Below are 19,800 nucleotides of genomic sequence, written 5' to 3' on the forward strand. Positions count from 1 at the left end.
ACTAATCAATTCTGCAACTAAGACACTACTACCATCAATGCCATCTATCGCCCATCATCACCACCAACAACAGTATTCTTTGTCTGTAAATTGCTTGTGTTCTTCTGAAGGCCAATTTGTTTGTACATGAGGTGAAAAACCCTGCTACTGTATGAGATCGGCTAACTCACCTTCAACTGAAAAAGCCCATATAAGAATTCCTGGTAATTCCTGTAATAAATATTATATGTAATGTTTTTTTTTTTTTTTTTTTTTTTTAAATGTTATGATGACAACACAAAATAATGCATTATTTAGTTCTCATTGTATGTTTAATTATACAGAAATATGCTTTCCTTTTATGTGGGTTTGAAATGTATGCCCCAACTCAGTTGTGTTTTCTTTTGGATATTGTTCATAATGAAGGGTGAGTTTATATAAATTATCCATAAGCAATAATTTAATAGGGAAGACAATAAAATTAACAAGAAAGTAGGTAGTACTTGCTGTGGCCCAACTCATTTTCAGTCTTTGCATTTGCAGGTAATTGTATTTCTTGAATAACCATTAATGTGTTTATAATTACTGGTTAGTTGTTATTATCATGTGACACCTCCAAGGACTCGTGAAGGGAAGCCACTCCACAACTTCCTGTCTCCACTATTTAATCCACTAATTACTACACAGAACATCATCATATATGCACAACAGCATCTATAATTTAATAGGAAAGACAAAATTCACGAAAGCAAGAAAGTAGGCAGGACTCACTGTGAAGCCATTAGTAGCATCTACTGCCCACCAGCACAGTATTTTTTCGTCTGTAAATTGTGTGCATGTGTGCACGCGCATGCATGCATGTGTGTCCTCTTAGCCGATTTGTCTGTATGTGGGATGAAAAACCCAAGTTTCTGGGAGAAAAAACTGTCATACCTCTATGAGATTTGCTAAACCACCTTCAGTTGAAAAACCCCATATAAAAATTCCTCTCAACATGACCAGAATCAAACTCAAGTCTTTGCCAGTCAAAAGTTGCATTGTATTGCATTACTGATGCAATTACTTTTGTTAATGAAATTATATATTGTAAGAAAAGTACAGTTTTGTTTCTAAATATTGTCTACTATATATATCGTGCATACTGTGTATATACATGTAAGGTTACTATTCAAAACTAGACAAATGCATTTATTTGATTATGAAATTCATTTATTGGAAAATAAATTTAATTTAAATGTATTCATGATATGAAAAACTTACTTGTTTTCTCGCACACTTTAAGTGTGCAAGATTTACTGTATTCTAGTCAAGCACCATACTATTACGTGCAATGACAGCTTGTTTTTCTCACTTCATAACTGAAATGAAAACCAAAAGTGTGATATGTTGTAGAGTATGCATGGAGTAAAAAGAATACTGTAACATGCTGAGAGAGAAATGAAGAGATTTTTGGAACTCTGTAGCAGATATTTATGAAGGCTTTCATATGGAAAGAAAAATGTTTAAAACTTGCGTTATGACAATGACAACAGGAAAACTGTTGGAGGAATAAGATACAGCAGGTTAAGAGTGTTTAATGACTGTTCATTTTTTCTTGGTCATTCATATAGAAAGAAAAATAAAGTTTCAAATCTTAAATGAGATAAAAAGAAGTAAAGATGATTTGTTTACATTGTGACTCTTAGAGAAAACTAGCAATTAAAATTGCAAGTATTTTTGTGATTCTTTAAAAGGAAATGCTGTAGTGTTCGAATTAAGGACCTAGAAATTTTATTTCCAACTCACTGGAAATAAAGCTTCTCTGATAATTTTGTTGGCATTTACCTGTGAACAAATAACAGTAAATGAAATGATGTTTTTTTTTAAAAAAAAAAAAAAATATATATATATATATATAAGTGTAAATTATGCAAAGAAAATAATATATTTTGAATGCATTTAGAACAACGCTAAAAATTCATTTAACTCGGATAACTCTCCTGTGGCAAGTGGATTTCTGGATCCTTGTATATGTATTTATTTTTATATATATGTAGATTTTTTTTCTGATAAATATTTGTACATTAGTCTTGAAAGAGGCTGAAATATAAGACACTGTTCTGGGGGACAAAAAAAAACAGTTTCCAGGTGAACCCCCCCCCCCCACACACTTCCGTATGAGACTGGCATCTTATCATCAAAATTCCGTATGAGACCTTATCATCAAAAGAGACCAGATAAAGGTTCCTCACATCACTGACAGGAATCAAACCCAGGTCTTTCCGATCAAAGGGCTTCGTCTATGGAGCTATGGAGGCTCACCATGACAACCTGATTAAATGAAATAACTTACTTCAACCTCAATTGAAGCAATTGTATGACCCATGAATAGCATCTATAAAAGCTATTTTGATTTCTGTGTTGATAAAACCATAAGCCGTTTGAGTTGAGGTGTTATTTCTGTGATTAATTAGAAGTTACAGAAATTATCATCTAGTAAGCACATGTGATGTGTAACCATTTTACCAGGTAACAATTATGATCTCTGTAGATAATATATGAGAGTGGTCTGAAAAGTTCTTGGCCTAACAATGAAAAACGAATTTATAATTTCAAAATTATTTTTATTTTTCAACATAATCTCTTAAGACTAATACATTTATTCAAGCACCATTATCCTGTTCCTGTCGTGGTTCTCAGTAAGATCTGCAAAATACCCCTCTACAGCTGCAATCACTTCTTGATTCGAAGAAAAATGCTGAACCAGCAAGGAAGAGTTTTAGTTTTGGGAAGAGATAGAAGTCAGAGGGAGCCAAATCTGGGGAATAGGGTGGATGATCCAACAATTCATAGTGCAGATCCCTTAATTTTCTCATTGCAAAAACACTTTTGTTTGCAGGTGCACTCCTGGTGAAAGATGATTTTTTCCCTTCTGCAAACCGGGTCTTATCTCATGAATTGTTTCATCTAGTCTGGTTAAAAGATTGGAATAATATTCCCCTGTTATTGTTTTACCCTTTTCAAGATAATTAATAAACAAAATGCCTTTAGCATCCCAAAACACCGATGCTGCTGATGGAACCAACTTTGTCTTCTTTGGCGATGAACAATTGGCTTCTGTCCACTGTTTTGACTGCTGTTTGGATTCTGGTGTGTAATGGCGAATCCAAGTCTCATCCATAGTATTAAATCGACACACAAAATCAGTTTTATTCTTGTTAAAATGCTCCAAGTACTATTCAGAGATTTTCATGCGAGTGCGTTTTTGATCTGCTGTGAGCAAGTGTGGCACCCCCTCTTGCACAAAGCTTTTTCATTTGCAATTCTTCATGCAAAATGTATCCTACATGTTCTTTTGAAATGCCTATAGTCTCAGCAGTTTTGCACACTTTGACTCGCCAGTCATTCAGTACCATATCGTGCACTTGATCAATGATTTCTGGTGTTGTTACACTTTTTGATGTCCTTCATGTGAATCATCTTCAAGGCGGGTACGGCCATGTTTAAACTTTGCTGCCCATTTCTTAATTGTCAAAAACGAAGGAGAAGAGTGCTCATGAACTTCGAATGAATTTCCGTTGCCGTTAAACCTTCTTTTAAAAGAATTTTATAACTACACAATACTCAATTTTATCCATTTCAAGGGATACAGGCAACACTTTTGCTTCAGAGGACCTATAAAACAAACTACTTGATAGAATGACTTGCAATTTCACATGGATGCTTATGACAGATGTACCAACTTAGGAAAAAAAAAATCTTGCCGATAGCTACCAACACTCCTATCTCAGTATGTCCCATAATGCAAAACACATCTCCTTGTGGATATGTCTAATGTTATGCATTAAGGGAAGGGCCGCTACCCAGACTAGTTTCGACCTTTATTGAGGTCTCTTCAGTGGGAGCCAGGTCCAAGTGGAGATACCAGTCAGAAGCATTAGCAAGGTCATCTCTACCTATAGGAGTTGCCAATTGGTGTGCCACCTTTTTAATAAATTACTCTGGATTTAGAGGAAGATGTTGAAAGTTTATTTTTCACTTGGTTAGAATATAATAAATTTAGTTTAATCCTTTTATCCAAGTGTGAGCAAACAAAGTTTGCACCTGAAGTATCTTTAGGGCTGGGGTAAGGTGGTACAACACCAGGGCGACTCTTTGCAAAGGTGGAGCAAGATACCAACACTCCTATCTCAGTGTCTCCCATAATGCAAAACACATCTCTTTGCAGATATGTCTAATGTTATGCATTAAGGGAATAGCCACTACCCAGACTAGTTTCGACCTTTATTGAGGTCTCTTCAGTGGAAGCCAGGCCCAGAAGTGGAGCTCAATAGAGCTCAATAAAGGTCGAAACTAGTCTGAGTAGTGGCCCTTCCCTTAATGCATAACATTAGACATATCCTCAAGGAGATGTGTTTTGCATTATGGGAGATACTGAGATAGGAGTGTTGGTAGCTTGCTCCACCTTTGCAAGGAGTCGCCCTGGTGTTGTACCACCTTACCCCAGTCCTGAAGATACTTCAGGTGCAAACTTTGTTTGCTCACACTTGGATAAAAGGATTAAACTAAATTTATTATATTGCCGATAGTGTTGTCATTTATGGTCGAGGCCGAGAACTCGACCATTCCAATGTTGTTGTTTTTTACCATGTTCTAGTTTTCATAATGAATAACTATATGGATTGAAAAATAGTATTAGCCTGACCTTACTTTTGGATTTCTCCAACAGCAATTGAAGTAGACTTCTATTGAAGGTTTTTTTTTATATGGAGCAGATCAAAAATCAGTTTTATTCTTGATTATCTGATCCCTATAATGAATTGCTCTCTCCTGATGTGAATTGATTGAAACTGTTAATCAGAGTTGTTCATCTCATGGTGCATTTCCAGTTTCATGGTTTGTAGTTTTGAAATGTTAAAATGAACTAATTCCTGTTCATTGTTTTCATTTCAAGCAAGTTATGAAAACCATCCAATTTTGTGAAATCATCTTCAAGACTTTTCTGGTTAAATATAAAATGTTTAAACTACTTAACAAATGTCAGATGAACATCCCCTTATGCCTTTTGCATAAATTCAAAACCACAGCATTATACATTCACATGCCAATGCCGCTATGAGTTTCAATTCTAGTATACTGAATGGGTATAACGCTACAACGTCTAGTCACCTGATGACCCACTTTTTACTACTTTTGCTAGTTGAACGTGAGCACTTGCAGATGGCTTGTAGTTATCGTGCAAAACAATTTTGTTTCTTAGTGTCTTGAAAATGTTTATTAGACCACTGAGATCACTAATTTTTGAGTGATTACCATTGTTGTATTTTTCCAGTTTTTTACCTTTTGCATCAAACTGACAGCCACAAAAGGGAAAAATGTTCTGCTCATCATTCTGTGTGTACTGTTGAGTGAATTTGTGTTGAATAAATAAATAAATAAATAAAAAATGTAATTTAGGTTTATAAACATGTAATGAAATTAAAAGAATATATGAATAATTCCAAAAATCTGTGATGTAAACCAGTAGTAATTTTAATGAATCTTTGCTATTATCATTCTACTTTGTGAAATGAAATAATGCAGAATTATTTCATCCTTACAATTTCAGAGTTTGAACTCTGAATGAAGAAATTTTAAAGCAGAGCACGATGTCTTTAGATGATAAGGAAGAAAAAAATCGGATTACGAGAAGAAACTAGCCGAGCAGGCCAAAGGAAATCTAAAAGAGTTCTTTCATTACATGGCAAGTAATAACCTTAATGAGTGTTAATGGTGACAAGGTGACTGAAGCAGATAAAATAGTGAAGTTATTGAGTGACTACTTTGCAAGGGTATATCATCCAAGTGAGATTACTGCTGTGAGATATGTGGCAGACTGATGTTTGAACAGAGGTGGATGAATTGGAGTTTCTTAGAATGATGCATAATGTCAATGTAAATACGGCTGTGGGATTAGATGGGATATCAGCTCGTTTTACAACGATGCCTTTGACTAGGTTATTTAAGTCTCAGCTTGGGTCGAGTTCTGTGAGAATAGAAATAGGGCAAAATAATTCCTTTGCATAAGGGAGATTCTAAGACTGCAGTAGCAAATTATGTACCAATCTGTGTCTCAGGAGTGGTGGTAAAAGTACTGTAAGAATTGGTCAAAAAGAGAATTCAAGAATGAGTTGATAAGAATATGATACTCTAAGAGGGGTAACATGCTTTGTGAAGGGTCAGTCATGCCTTAGTAATTTACTAACTCTTTATGCAGTTTGGGATAAATTGATTATGCCATTTGAGAAGAGGCTGAGAAAAATTGTCAATGAGAAACTTGGAGAAGAACAAGCTTGGCTTAGGCCAAACAGAGATTGTCATGATCGTTTTAGTTTCCATTCCAATTGCCAAGATCAATTTCCTAGAGTACAATTCTATCAATATTGTGGAACTGTACACCAGGAAATAGTTGAAGGTGAGGATTTGGGAGGGGGGGGAATAGAAGTTTAGAGGGCATATTACTAAGGTTGTTATATGAGGCCTTGATGTATCCACGTCTGGATTATTGTGCTCTGGTCTCCTGGGTTTCTTGGGGATGAGGAAGTGGTGGAGAGGATTCAGAGGTGAGTGGTCTGTGGAATGTGTCTATGAAGATAGATTTTGGATGTGTGGATTGCAGAAGTTTGATAAGGTGAAAAATGAGAGTATATGATAGAAACATTTAAGTTACTTAAAGGATTTTACAGGATTGATGCAAGAGAAATGTTTCAGCATGTGGCTAGAGGGGGCAAAACAAAGTCATCCCTGGAAGTTGAGTTAAAAGTGTAGTTAGTAGGACTAGATTTTTCACTTGGAGAGTTGTGAGTGAATGGAATGGGTTGCAAGAATTAGTTGTGAGCACTTTTGTCTCCCATAATAATTTTATATATATATAATTAATAATTATTATTATTAATTGCTGCAATAAAAAAAACTGGATGACCAAGACTTTGTTTATTTGGAGTGCTTGAAAAAGTTTTATATGTAGTCCACCTTACTTTACTTTGCCCAACCCACAGAACTAACGTTCTGTAAGTACTTTGTTTTTTGCGGGTTGAATTCACATAAAGAAAATGTCTACAAAAAGAGACATTACAACTATCTTCTATATCAAGTGCAGCCATTCCATGTTTGTTGAATTTACAACCTAATATGTCGAAACTGGAAAAAGAAAATTGTTTTTAAAACATGCTTGGAGTGAAAATAAATTCAAGTTTTGAAAAAAAAAAAAAAATTTGGTGTCAGTTTTCATGACAAGAATGATGGATTAATTATTCCAAAAATTTGGAGGACCCATCTTCAACCCGTATAGCATCCAGAACAACCCCAAACAGAAGAAAATCTTAATACAAGAGGATTTTAGAAATTATTTGATGTAGTTCTGTTTTTTTCTCCACCAGGGATCAGGCTAGGGTAAATAATTAACAAACATTTAGAATCATCTTACTTTTGTATAGTGTAGTGCCATGTAGCTTGTATCCTGTACATATGTATGTTTTCCTGATGATGACCTCAATACAGAGGTCGAAACGTTGAATGTTATTTTCTTAATGATAAGTAAAGTAATTATTCTAACACATGATTATGTCTCCATAAATTCTTCACTATGAAGTTTTCATGAATGTACATGAGTTATAACATTCTAAGGTTAAAAGTAATCAGGAGAAAAAAAGTATAATTAATCTAATGCATTTAGAAATCTCAAATCAATGAACTATTTGTAGTTTTAACTGGCTGACAGATACAGTTTCTTAAATGATATGTGACCCAACATTGTTTAAAATTTTGTTATAACTACTTTCATATTACCAACCCAGTTGACCTGCTTGATCATGAGATGGAACAAGTTCATTTGAAAAAATCTTTTGCAGAACCTTGGTAGTGAGAACTTAAGCTGACACAACAGATGTTATTTGTTCTATCTGAAGACAAGAGAAGGAGAATAATAACAAAGCAGTATTTTGAAAATATTTTTGCCTAGTAATGGGTGTAATAGAAAAAATTCAGTAGTTTTTCGAAGAAACCTCATCCACTAGTTAAACTGACCAAATCACTCTTTCTGAAAGATTGTTTGACCCATTATGATACCTTATTTAAACAGACTAATGAAACTGCAAAAACATAAATCTATGATTTGATGGCTTGATTTGGCTAGGACTAACCATAAATTATTTCATATTATACCATCACCTGCTAAACTACATGACTAACATTACACTTTAATGAATAAACTGAGCAGTTTAGTATGATGTAGTGATTTGTATGATGCAGTTATTGCAAGAGAAAGTTATGACTGAAGTGAATGGGAGAACAGGAGCATAAGGCTGGAGAGTTTGCAAATGGAGAAGTGAGTGGCACAAGTGAAGAGAATGAAAGAGAAAGAATATAAGACAGACAGGAAAGTGGTGGGAGGGGTCATGGTGGACAGGGAGATACAGCATGAGAGGTGTAGATGATGTGCCGAGAGTAGATGTGCAAAAAAAGAATTAATGTAGTTGATGCAGGAGTGACATCTAGGTCTGGAGAGGAGTGTAATATCAGTGATGATAGGAGGAATGGACATGGTGAAGTGCAAAGGAGTCATCTGAGAAGTATGGTCAGTGGGACTTGTTATAAAAACAGAAATGAGCTAATGTGTATGTTTTCAAATGCTAGAAGTATTCAAAACAAGGGGAATAAAATTGTAGTATTGTGATAGAATTGATTTACCCAAATATTGTTGGAATAAATGAGACATGGTTAAACGAGGATGACATTCTGACAGGAATAGAGATGGAAGAATATGTAGGCTTTTGAGAAAAACAGACTAGGCAAAAGGGGAGGAGGAGTGCTATTGATGTTGGTAGAGGAGTTGTACCCATCTAGAGTGGACATTCAAGGAGCAAATAGTGACAGTGGCTATGAAGCAGTACAGGGTGAAATGTTCACCAGATCTACAGCAGCATCCTATTAATGTGGAAGGCAGTGAGAAGGAAATGTTTAGACAAATTGGTCTGACTAATAAGAAAAAGGGTGATCAACATGGGCGATTTCAATTATGGTGATATACGAGGTGGTATCAAAAAGTTTCGAGACCAGGTTTGTAACACGCTGACAGATGGCAGCAAGGCTGCACGCACAGTCACAGGGAGCACCTACCTTCATAAGTCAGTGTGCCAAAAGACATTATCCTGTGTACATCGGGAGCTGTGCAACTGATACTATTCTGACCACCTGCATTACCACATCTGCGATTTCATCATGGACAGCAAGTTAGAACAAAGAGCAAACGTAAAATTCGAGGATCATTACCAGTGATGAAACGTGGGTGTACAGGTACGACCCTGAGACAAAGCAACAGTCTTCACAGTGGAAAAGCCCATCATCTCCACGACCGAAAAAGGCAAGGCAGGTCTGCAGCTAGACCAAGTGCATGCTCATTGTCTTTTTCGACATTCACAGCATTGTGCATCGAGAATTATTCCTCAGGGGCCAGACCATCAATAGCGATTTCTACTGCCAGGTTTTAAGGCGTCTGAGGGAGGACATTCAGCGAAAGCGACCAGATCTGTGGCGCGTGAAAAACTGGATGCTCCACGACGACAATCAATGCACCCTGTCACCGAGCTCTCCTCACACGTGAGTTTCTCACCAGAAACAACATGATCCCACTTCCGCACTCACCCTACTTGCCAGATTTGGCTCCTGCAGACTTCGCCCTCTTCCTGAAGATGAAGACCCAGCTCAAAGGTCACTGTTTTGACACCATTGCGGAGATCCAGCACGAATCGCAGAAGGTGCTTGACATGCTTCGAAAAGAAGACTTCCAGGACACATTCCAGAAGTGGCAAGAATGCTGGGAGCACTGTATTGATATGTAAGGGGACTATTTTGAAGGTGATAGTGTGTAAACGTAGATAAATAAAGTAATTTCTCATAAATGGAGCTAGTCTCGAAACTTTTTGATACCACCTCGTAGACAGGAATGAAGAGATAGCATCTGGCACAAAGAGAGAATGAATTTCTTGAGTTTTTGAGGGACAACTATCTTAAGCAGTATGTAACAGAGGCTACATGTGGATTCGAGAGTCTTGGATTTGATAATATCTTGGAATTAAATAATATCATCAGAAGATATTATTTAAATTAACCCAATCTTTCTCCGTTTGGTGAAGGTGACCAAGTGATCACTTGTATGGTGGCTAGCGATATCAGAACTTTTGTGAGAAAGGGTTATATGTGGAACTACAAGATAGGTGATTATGACAAACTCAGGAGGCAACTTGTAGCAATATCATGGAATGAGGAATTGGATGGGAAGGAAATAAATGCTGCATGTCCCTACTCAGGAACTATCTGACAGAGGCAGTGACTTAGTATATTCCAAAGGTCAGAAGATTAAATAAGGTAGGCATAAAATAGATGATTGAAGAGATGAAGCATGTATTCTTGAACACAAGGGCATTGTGGAAGCAGCACAAGATGAATGGCAATGAACAGTTACATGAGGAGTACAAAGAGCAAACAAGGAAGGTGATAAAACTAAAAGAAATCTTAGGGATTTTTTTTTATATATGTGACTAGTAGAAGGAAGAATGATTATGAGAGGATGATAAACACAGAGGAGGATATAGTAGAGGTGTTAGATGCACAGTTCATTAATGTATTCCATCCTTGTGATTCTTACATAATGCAAAATTGAAGAGGAGTGGGGGGGGGGGGTATGTGAGGAATTGAGTCGACTTGATATCAACAAGGCCATGGGACTGGATGGTATATTACTGCCTTTGAGAGAATGTTTTGGGAAGGTTAACAACAGCTTTAACTTACATTTTTAACATGAGTCAGATTGGCCAAGTTCCAAAGGAGTGGAAAGAATACAAAATTGTTCCACTTCATCAAAGAGTATGAGAAGAGTAGGGCTTTGAATTATTGGCCAATCTGCTTGTCTGGAGTTGTGGTCATGGTCTTGGAGAAGCTAGTGAAGACATGATTCATAACTTGGTTGAGAGCAGCAGAATTTCTTTAAGGGACAGCATGGGTTTGCTAAAGGAAGATTATTAATAAGTTAGCAATCTGCTTACTTATTATAACAAGGTGACTAATACGTTGGACAAGGGGGGGGGGGGTGCATGTACAGTAGTATATTTAGATTTCTCAAAGGCTTTCGATAATTGCCAAATGATAAACTAGTAATTAAACTGGAACAGATGTTGTTGGACAGTAGATTAGTGTATTGAATTGGAGATTGGCTGTCTGATAGGTATAAGCATGTTGTGTATGGCAGGGGAGGGAGAGAGTGATATCGTAGAAGAGGAAAGTCATTCCCATGGATCTGTGTTGGGGCCATCGTTGTTTAATTTGTATGTAAATGACATTGGAAGGGATTTATGGTGTATGCAGATGATGCAAAGTTAGGGAAAGTTATTATGAGAAGTACAGCAGATTGTAGCCTTGAAAGAGGATTTGAATAGACTGCCTGAATGGGTAAGTGTGGGGATGTCAGTTTAATCTAGCAAAATGCAAGGTTTTGAGACTTGGGAAGCAAAGATGGAATGCAGAGTATAGGATTGGTGGGCAAATCTTCAGCGGGTGGAGCAGTTAAAAGATCTGGAGATGGATAGGGACTTGAAATTTTGTGGACATTTTGCTAAAATTCTGAGGATAACACAGCAGATTATGGGAATAATGTGGAGAGCATTTCATGTAGAAGTAAGGATGTTATGATTCCATTGTACAAAGTTTTGGTCACTCTGCATATGGATTACTGTGCACTGATTTGGTTGCCTGGTTTACAAAAGGATGATGAGTTGTTGCAGAGGGTTTAGAGATGATTCACTAAGTCTGTTTCTGTTCTCTGGAATGAGGAGTATGAGGACAGATTGAGAGAATGCAAATTGCACAGCCTAGGGAATAGAAGGAAGAGGGGGAACATGATTGAGACACAAGTTGGTAAGGGGTAATTAGCAGATTAATGTGGATAAGATTTTTCATAGAATGTTTGGAGATGGGAGAACAAGAGTCCATCACCCAAAGGTGTATAAGGAGGAGTAGATCTTTTGCATAGAGAATGCTGGGTGATTGGTGGGATGCATTGCTTGAAAGTGTGGTGAGTGCAGAGACAGTGAATGCATTTAAGTCAAGGTATGATGAGCTGTGGATGTGAGAGTGGGACCTCCCACAACGAATTTTTTGACTCCATTGGGGGGGGGGGGGGGGGTCTGGTGATGATGATGATGATAAAAATAAATTCTGTTTAGATATCAAAAAGTCTTCTGGTCCTATCTGAACAAAATTTTTCTGGTTTCTTTCTGGTGAAAAATCCAAGGATGCATTATAAGTGTTGTGGATTTGGGGGTGGCAGGATGTTTTACCAAGATCATCAATGTAACATTTGAAGAAAGTGAGATGTCAGAAGATTGGCTTTTATCTGTGGATAATGATGCAGTTGACCCAGATGCAAAAGAAGCAGAGAGCATAGTTGCCATTTGAAAATGCTGTAAGTTTCCTGTTTTTGGTTCTTTCAGAATAAGTTTTGAGATCTAACACAGATATATATAAAAAAAGATGATAGCATTATAATTAGCATTAAAAGCCATTTGTAACTGCTTGATAATTTTCTAAAGTTTTTGATTCCTTCTTGAAGAACCAAGAGTTAGATAAGATCTAATCTTGCCTAATCTTAATATAGCTTAAGCACTTCAAATTCTCATACCTATAATAATTGTTTCAGTATCGGGATATGAAATCAATATTTAAAAAAAAATAATGTTGAATCTAACATTCCCAATATACAAGTAGACTAGTTATGAAATGAAATGACTTCATACGTATGTTTGGATATACATTTAAACTCCAGAGTTTAAAAATAAGGTGAAACATCTTTTTTTATACATGCATGTGGAAAATATAGGACTGCTGACTTCTGCATTTGTTTAACCTTTAGTATCTTCTTGAGTCTGGTTCCTTCTGATGAGACCTCAATGAAGGTCAAAATGTTTTGCATTTATGAGATATTAAGCAATTAATGGAAAGCCAAGAGTCTCTATATACAAGTGGACTAGTCATGAAACTACTTTGCACTTAAGCTTATACTTCTATGTAGGATTAAGAGAAGAGTATAATTTCTTGTTAAGTATAATATATATTGTAACCACATGGAAAAATGTTCCATGTACTGCTCCCTACTTGTGTTAGATGTGTTCACAAAGGATGTCACTTTTCTTGCAAAGGAGTGAAGAAACAGAAACTGGAGCCTTTCACAAGGATTTGGTTAAGTCCTTGCATAAGACATTGTTGCAGTAACATAGTGCTTTTTGCAAATTAAAATGTGTAGAAAAACTTCAGTTTCAGTTACATTTTTGATATACTCTTCTTCTTCATTTTGCTTGACAAGTTAAGCTCTTTTTGATACATGCACTTTTTCTATTCTTGTTAACTGAATCAAGAAACTCAGCCTGTTTATGAATTAACATCTCACATTAAAATTACTTAAATTCATCTTGATAAAATAAATTCTCTCATTCTTTTTTTTAATCTGGAGAATAATCCAAATCCTGACCACATAACAGTCCACAATAGAATTCTTGGTCCTGTTATATGAACCTAATTGCACCTGGTATATGAGGATTTTTTTTAAAAAAATTCACAATGCGATTTAGCATAAAATAAACAAGGAATTTATAAACTCTGCTGGTATTTCACTTCATTTAATCCAGCAATCTCAACACCATTTTTCTGAAACAAGTGCATATAGCGAAGAGTATTCAAATTATAACGAAGAAAAGTTAGTGCTTCTCCATTATAATTTGCCCAGTTAGTGCTTCTACTCACTATAATTCATTTACTTATCTCTAGTCTGTCAATGAGCCAAGGTAGTCTTAAAATTATGGTCTGCCAAATTTTGGGTAAATTAATGTAGCCATACCCCATCCAGTAGACCATGCTCTATGCACCCCCATCCCCTTCACACAGAAATGGAAGAAAAGATAGAAAGTATTACAAACCTGAATGGTTAATTTTGGTGTCAGCAAATAATTTTGAGACCATCTTTTGTTTGGCATAAAGTTGTTGCTGACCGACTAGTTGGATAATTAGGTTAATGAATTTCTCCAAAATATGGAGAAATTCATTAACAGCAACCTTTTGCAATACTTGGAAGCGTCCTGCCTTTCAAGAAATCTACCCATATTGTTGCTGTTGAATATTTCCAAAGCATTTGGTCAAGTCAGTCTCTTTGAGCAAACTTCCATCCTGGCTATGATCTTCCTCCTACATTTTGTAATTTGATATCTGGTTTTCTCTTTAAGAAATCAGACATCAAATTACAAAATAGATACCACTTGTTGCATGATGATAGATTGCTAATTATCATTCAATTTTCCCAAAGGCTGTGTTTATCACCCCACTCTGCTTTCTTTGTATCAGTGATCTACTTTAACTATCAATCAGATATGTAGCTTTTGAAAGTACTACTTTACACACCTCCTAACTCCTGAAACTACAAAGTTTCAGAAATTAGAGCTAATCTTCATAGACTAATCTTGTCAGTGTTGCTGTCATCTGATTATGACATAAGAAATTACCACTTGTTATTAAGATCACATATATGCAATCTAGTAAGATATACATTAGCATGTATTTCATAAATATCATTTTGGCCTCTCAGTAACTGTAACTGCTGCTTAAAGTAGATACTGTTCACTGATTTGCACTGTGCTAACTAAACTCTGGTTGCTGATGAATGCATGGGTTGCAGTGGAAGCTTTGCATGAATTGATAATACTGTAATGGATGACTAACAAAATATTTCTTTTGGTAAACTGACATGCAATTTTTAATTGTTTTGAATAAATGAACAATGCATACTTAATGTTATTACTCTAATGTTGCATAAGCATTTTTATACTCCAACTTTTCCTGGCAACAACTGCATTGTCCCTCCCCTTGTGTTGTCCTTTGTTTTCCAGCTTTGCTGGACAGTCCTCAGATGCTTATTGCAGAAGAAGAAAAGATTATTGTAGAGGAAACTCGAGGCAATACTACTGTTATGGAAGAAAGGTAAGTGTTTCAGTAATGCTTTTTGTGTGCATTAGTATTTCTCTTTTAAACAGAATAATAATCCCTCTACAACTTAGGCTCTGTTGCTGAATGTAGATTTCTTTGCAGTATATTAATATATGTAAATTAATTTCCAAATGCATGCATACAAGAGATTACAAAATCTATATATATATAACAAATTGCTGTATACGTGTGTGGACAAGTGGTTAAAGAGAAAGTAGGAACCTATTAATGTCTTTTTCTTGAACAGTTGGAGGCTGTTCTTTGGGAGAAATATGAGGAAGGCTGTGCCAGAGAATAAAGGTAGTTGGAATGAAAGAGGTGAATAGGAAATTGGCTTGGTAAGTTTGAAGCTGAACTGTTGAAAAGACAATGCAGAAACAGAACATTTATAGACTAGCAGTTGGAGTGACTTGAAGGGAAAGGATATCATTTTCATGCCTAACTTATTTTAATGGTATTACAACACAAAAACACTAAATTATAAAAAGATGTTTATTGATTAGCTTATATTTCACTGAATTTCAAACCAGCATCCTGTGAGCCAACTACTTGTTACAGTCTATGCACAACAATGACTAATTGAAATAGTCCAAATTGTAATGGACTAAAGATCTGAAGTCTTAATTTTGGCACCCTCTAAATTTCAATAAAAGAAATTATTACAATTGTTGTAGTGAAGCTGATCTTAAGATCAGCTTAAAAGACATTACTGGTCACAACACTTGCCAGTTTTTACACAAAAAGTTTTTCGAAAAACATGTTCCACTTATACCCTCCCAAAACCTTCTATGTGGTTAAGATAGGTTGATAATGTGTTTTCTGTTTTGCCTTGTGGTCCAGACATGTTAGACATAATCCACTTTATGATGGAAAAAGAAACTAACAACAGTCTACTCCTCCTAGACACTTTATTAACACATCTTCCTAATGGTCATCTCTCCTTCACAAGGAAACTTACATTCAGGCAGTACATTCACAAATTTTCCCATCACTCTTCCCCCTCTCCAACAATACAGCATCATCAAACTCTCTAACTAATACAGCCTAGAATATTTGTTCCAATAAAGCCTCTCTTTCAACAGAACTTCACCGTATACACCACACTTGCCTATCTAGTGGCTACAATCCCAATAGAATTTTAAAAAATAATCATTCCTTCTTCCAGTCCATGACCATCTCATCACAAAGATTTGGAATCTCATTTCCTATGTCTGGGATATGTCTGAAAAAATAACCAGATCTTTAAAGAAATACAACCTCTGTACAGTCTTTAAGCCAAACTAGCTATCCTTATTTGCTCCACTAAAAACCAGCTCCTTCCTCTCTCAGTTCCTGGTGTATATAAGGTGCCCTGTTCCTGCAAGTTGGCATATTATGGACAAGTTGATCAGCCACCATCTACATAGAAGAGCACAAAAGATACATCTGCAATCATGACAATGGTCAGTCTCGTCTTATGGATCATGCATTGGATAGCAACCATAAGATCACCAGAAAAACATTACCATGTTTCATTACAGCAAATTTTGAAAGGAAAAACTGTTTTTAGAATCTTCCCTCAGAAATCAGGCTAATTTAAATAAATACGAATTCAAAAAACTCCAAAATATGGGAAACGTTAGGTTAGGTTTAAGATGCATTACCAGATGGTAATACATCTTAAATATCCATATTAGAATGGAAACTTTCATTCCTTCGAGATCCTATTTTACAACCTAGGCCTCCTACAGATGCCCACAGAGGGTGCCCCACTTAGCTAGGACTCTAGTCTTACATCCACGAGGTTCATTTAGTTTTATATTGCTTTTGTGTGTCTGTGAAACAAGTATTAGTTTGTACTCCTGAAGATGTCTCTGTGAATGAGATGAAATGCAGCCTCTTTCAGTCAAGTCAACCTCACAATCTTGTGATGTGGTCTGTTTCTACCAAAGGGGCTCCAACAACAGTGAGTATTCCCACTGTAAAGGATGACTTTCTAGTTGGAGTAAATGCTAACTAGTCCTAGGTGGTAGATGATTCATCATCTGGTGAAATACCACCACCTTACTTATTGGGGACCTAAAGTGGTTACTGCTATGTTTGATTCCCAGAATCCTTCTTCTGGGAATCAAATCAAATAAACCTCCCTCTTAAATACCCCCTGATGTTTGGAAAGCCCTGCAAGGGCTTGCCAAACATACTGCAGGGATCCAGCACTCCTCCACCTTTGAGGGTATAGCAGCAAAGCAGTTCTACAGGCTGGCCACCAATTAGTGTACAGGACTAAACCAGATGGTAATGCATCTTTTAGGAAACTTCCTGATCAAATAACACACAGTCTCACTGCCAGGTCATGTCTGGAGGTGGGGGGGGGGGGGGGGCACTGTTGAAGCTATGTTGTGGTTTGGAATCTGGATACTCTGCAGTTCAAGAGCCTATTTTCTCCCACTGTATGTTTTCCCTTCTCTTTTTCTCTTCAATTTCTGTAACATTAAACATGAAACTAAGTCTAAATAGGTATAGTGTCTCTGCAGTTCAGCTAAAAAATAACCTCCCTCTAAAATTCAAAAAAAAAATAATAAATCTCAAAAATTACACAAAAGAAATCTTTCATATTCATTTTACCAACATCCGTGGCATCAACAGTCATCCAAACTCGATGTTCTGTTTCTGACTGAACCTCAGCTCATCTTAGCTGTCCAAATTATACCCTGTATGATTCCATCTGCCATAAGGTAGGTACATGTGCTTTTGTATATTCTAATATTCCTTGCCAAAGGATGCCTAACCTATAATTTTACCTTTTTTTTTTTTTTTTTTTTTTTTTTTTTTTAACCTCCTGTGGCTTAAAATTTCTCTGCCACATTTTGTTTCATTTATTCTGCCTCTGCCGTTCTCCCAATTTTTTTGGCTTCCTATCTTTGGGAGCTTGATTTCATACAGTCAAAATTTCCAAACAGTGAGGTCATCCTTCTTGGTGATTTCAATGTCCACAATTCTAATTGGGTTCCTTTTTCAGATTTCACTGACCAAGCTGGAAGAGAGGCAGAGATTTTTGCTGTAAGCAGTGACTTAGATTATTTAATCCCTACCAAATTCCTTACAATTATCTTCACTCATCTAACACTCTAGATCTTTTCTTTACTAGTTCTCCTTCCAGGTATTCTGCTCAGGTGACTACTCCTCTTGCCAATTCAGACTATAATGTTATTCAGTTTTCACCTCTGGTGGAACGTCTTTCCTTCATCTGTTCACAACCTCGCATGTTCTGGTATTACAACATTGCCAAGTGGGAGTACTTACATGACTTTTACTCCTCTTTTCCATGGTCAGACTACTGTTTTCATCAGATCCAGATACCTGTTGTGATCTTGTTGCAAAAATAATCCATATTAGAATGGAAACTTTCATTCCTCACTTGTCTCAAATTACCCAACCCCCTATCTAAACTATGGTTCTCCAAAATGTGTGTCAGGACTGTCTTAGAAAAGCAAATAGCCTTTCACAAGTGGCTTAAGACCACCAGCTGCCCACAACACTTGCAAATCCACCATTAAAAGGGCAGAGTCTAAATTCAACAAGGATAAATGTAGAAAACTCGCTTCTTGTGCCACTGGCAGTTGCACCTTCTGGTCCCTCGGCAAAGTCATCTGCACAACTTTTGTCCATCTGCGCTTCCTCCTCTATCTCACCCTAATGGTAACATCACCTAAAGACAAGGCTGATGTCTTGGCTTCATTCTTCTCTTCCAACTCCTACATACATGACCAGAGCAAATTATCTCCTTCCTTGCCTAGAACATTACATCTCATGCCTCCTGTGAGTGACCTTCCACCAGAAAGTCATCAGAAGAATCTTGGATACTATGGTCCTGGTAGAATTCTGCCGATTGTGCTCAAGAGATGTGCTCCTGAACTAACATCTGTTTTCTATCATCGTTAAGCTGCACTCAGCTAGCACCCACCCCTTCAGCAGAAGAAAGCTCATGTACAACAGTTCTCAAAAATGGAGATGTTTATCATTAAGCTGTCGACCTGTCTCTCACATCAATTTTGTCTAAAATAATGGAAAAGAAGGTTATCAACAGTCAACATCTTGAGAACTGATATCTAATTAGTGACCAGTAGTATGAATTTTGTCATTCTAAATCCACAAGAGATCTCCTAGCCTACGTCACTCACCATTTCCATGGAATTGGAACCATTCCATGGAAAGGTTTGGATAAATCTGCCATTGCTCTTGACATCAGCCAAGGCTTTTGATGGGATCTGGCATTGAAGGCTTCTCAACAAGTTACTATCATTTGGATTGCCTTTTTCCTTGTGTAAATGGATCATCAGTTTTCTCTCAGATCGATCCCTACATGTAATGGTGGATAGTGCTCTCTCCTCAGACTTTTCTATCAATGCTAGTGTCCCTCAGGACTCTGTCATTTCACCCACCCCTCTTTTTGATTTATATAAATGACCTGCTCTCATTGACTTTCCCAACCCTTACCTATATCTCACACACGGCACTGATGTGCTATAGGTTCTTGTACCTCTCGTGTGTGGGATAAATATTTATGTATACATTTAATCTATTTAATATGATCCTTCTAGCAAACCTCCTAAACCCATCCAGACGTCACTGTTATTGGTTTTACTGCTATATTTACCTTGTATTCTCTCTCTCTCTCTCTCTGAATTGTTTGTTTGTTTCATTGATGATGTATTGTCAAGTTCAGTACGAAATATTTGTTGCTGTGTCCAATATATTTTACACTGTATTACTGTCACAGGTTTCATTAAAGTTTAGTAA

The 19,800-nt window shown here is 36.5% G+C and overlaps 1 protein-coding gene across 5 annotated transcripts in view; it reads left to right on the plus strand.

The window, feature by feature from the left end:
* The window catches only part of RtGEF (Rho-type guanine nucleotide exchange factor), a 334,719-nt gene that overhangs the window by 277,752 nt on the left and 37,167 nt on the right, over positions 1-19,800 (plus strand). For 4 of the 5 annotated variants that reach the window (XM_090411130.1, XM_090411129.1, XM_090411131.1 and 1 more), the window contains exon 16: positions 14,925-15,015. The exons of the other annotated variant lie outside the window; for it this stretch is intronic. In XM_090411130.1, coding sequence (XP_090267256.1) covers positions 14,925-15,015 — 91 coding nt within the window. The remainder of the gene's footprint in view (positions 1-14,924; positions 15,016-19,800) is intronic. 5 annotated transcript variants of the gene reach the window in all.

The sequence above is a fragment of the Typopeltis vanoorti genome, chromosome 21, assembly GCF_054136105.1.
Source record: "Typopeltis vanoorti isolate ZY-2024b chromosome 21, IOZ_Tvanoo_1.0, whole genome shotgun sequence".
Classification (NCBI taxonomy): domain Eukaryota; kingdom Metazoa; phylum Arthropoda; class Arachnida; order Uropygi; family Thelyphonidae; genus Typopeltis; species Typopeltis vanoorti.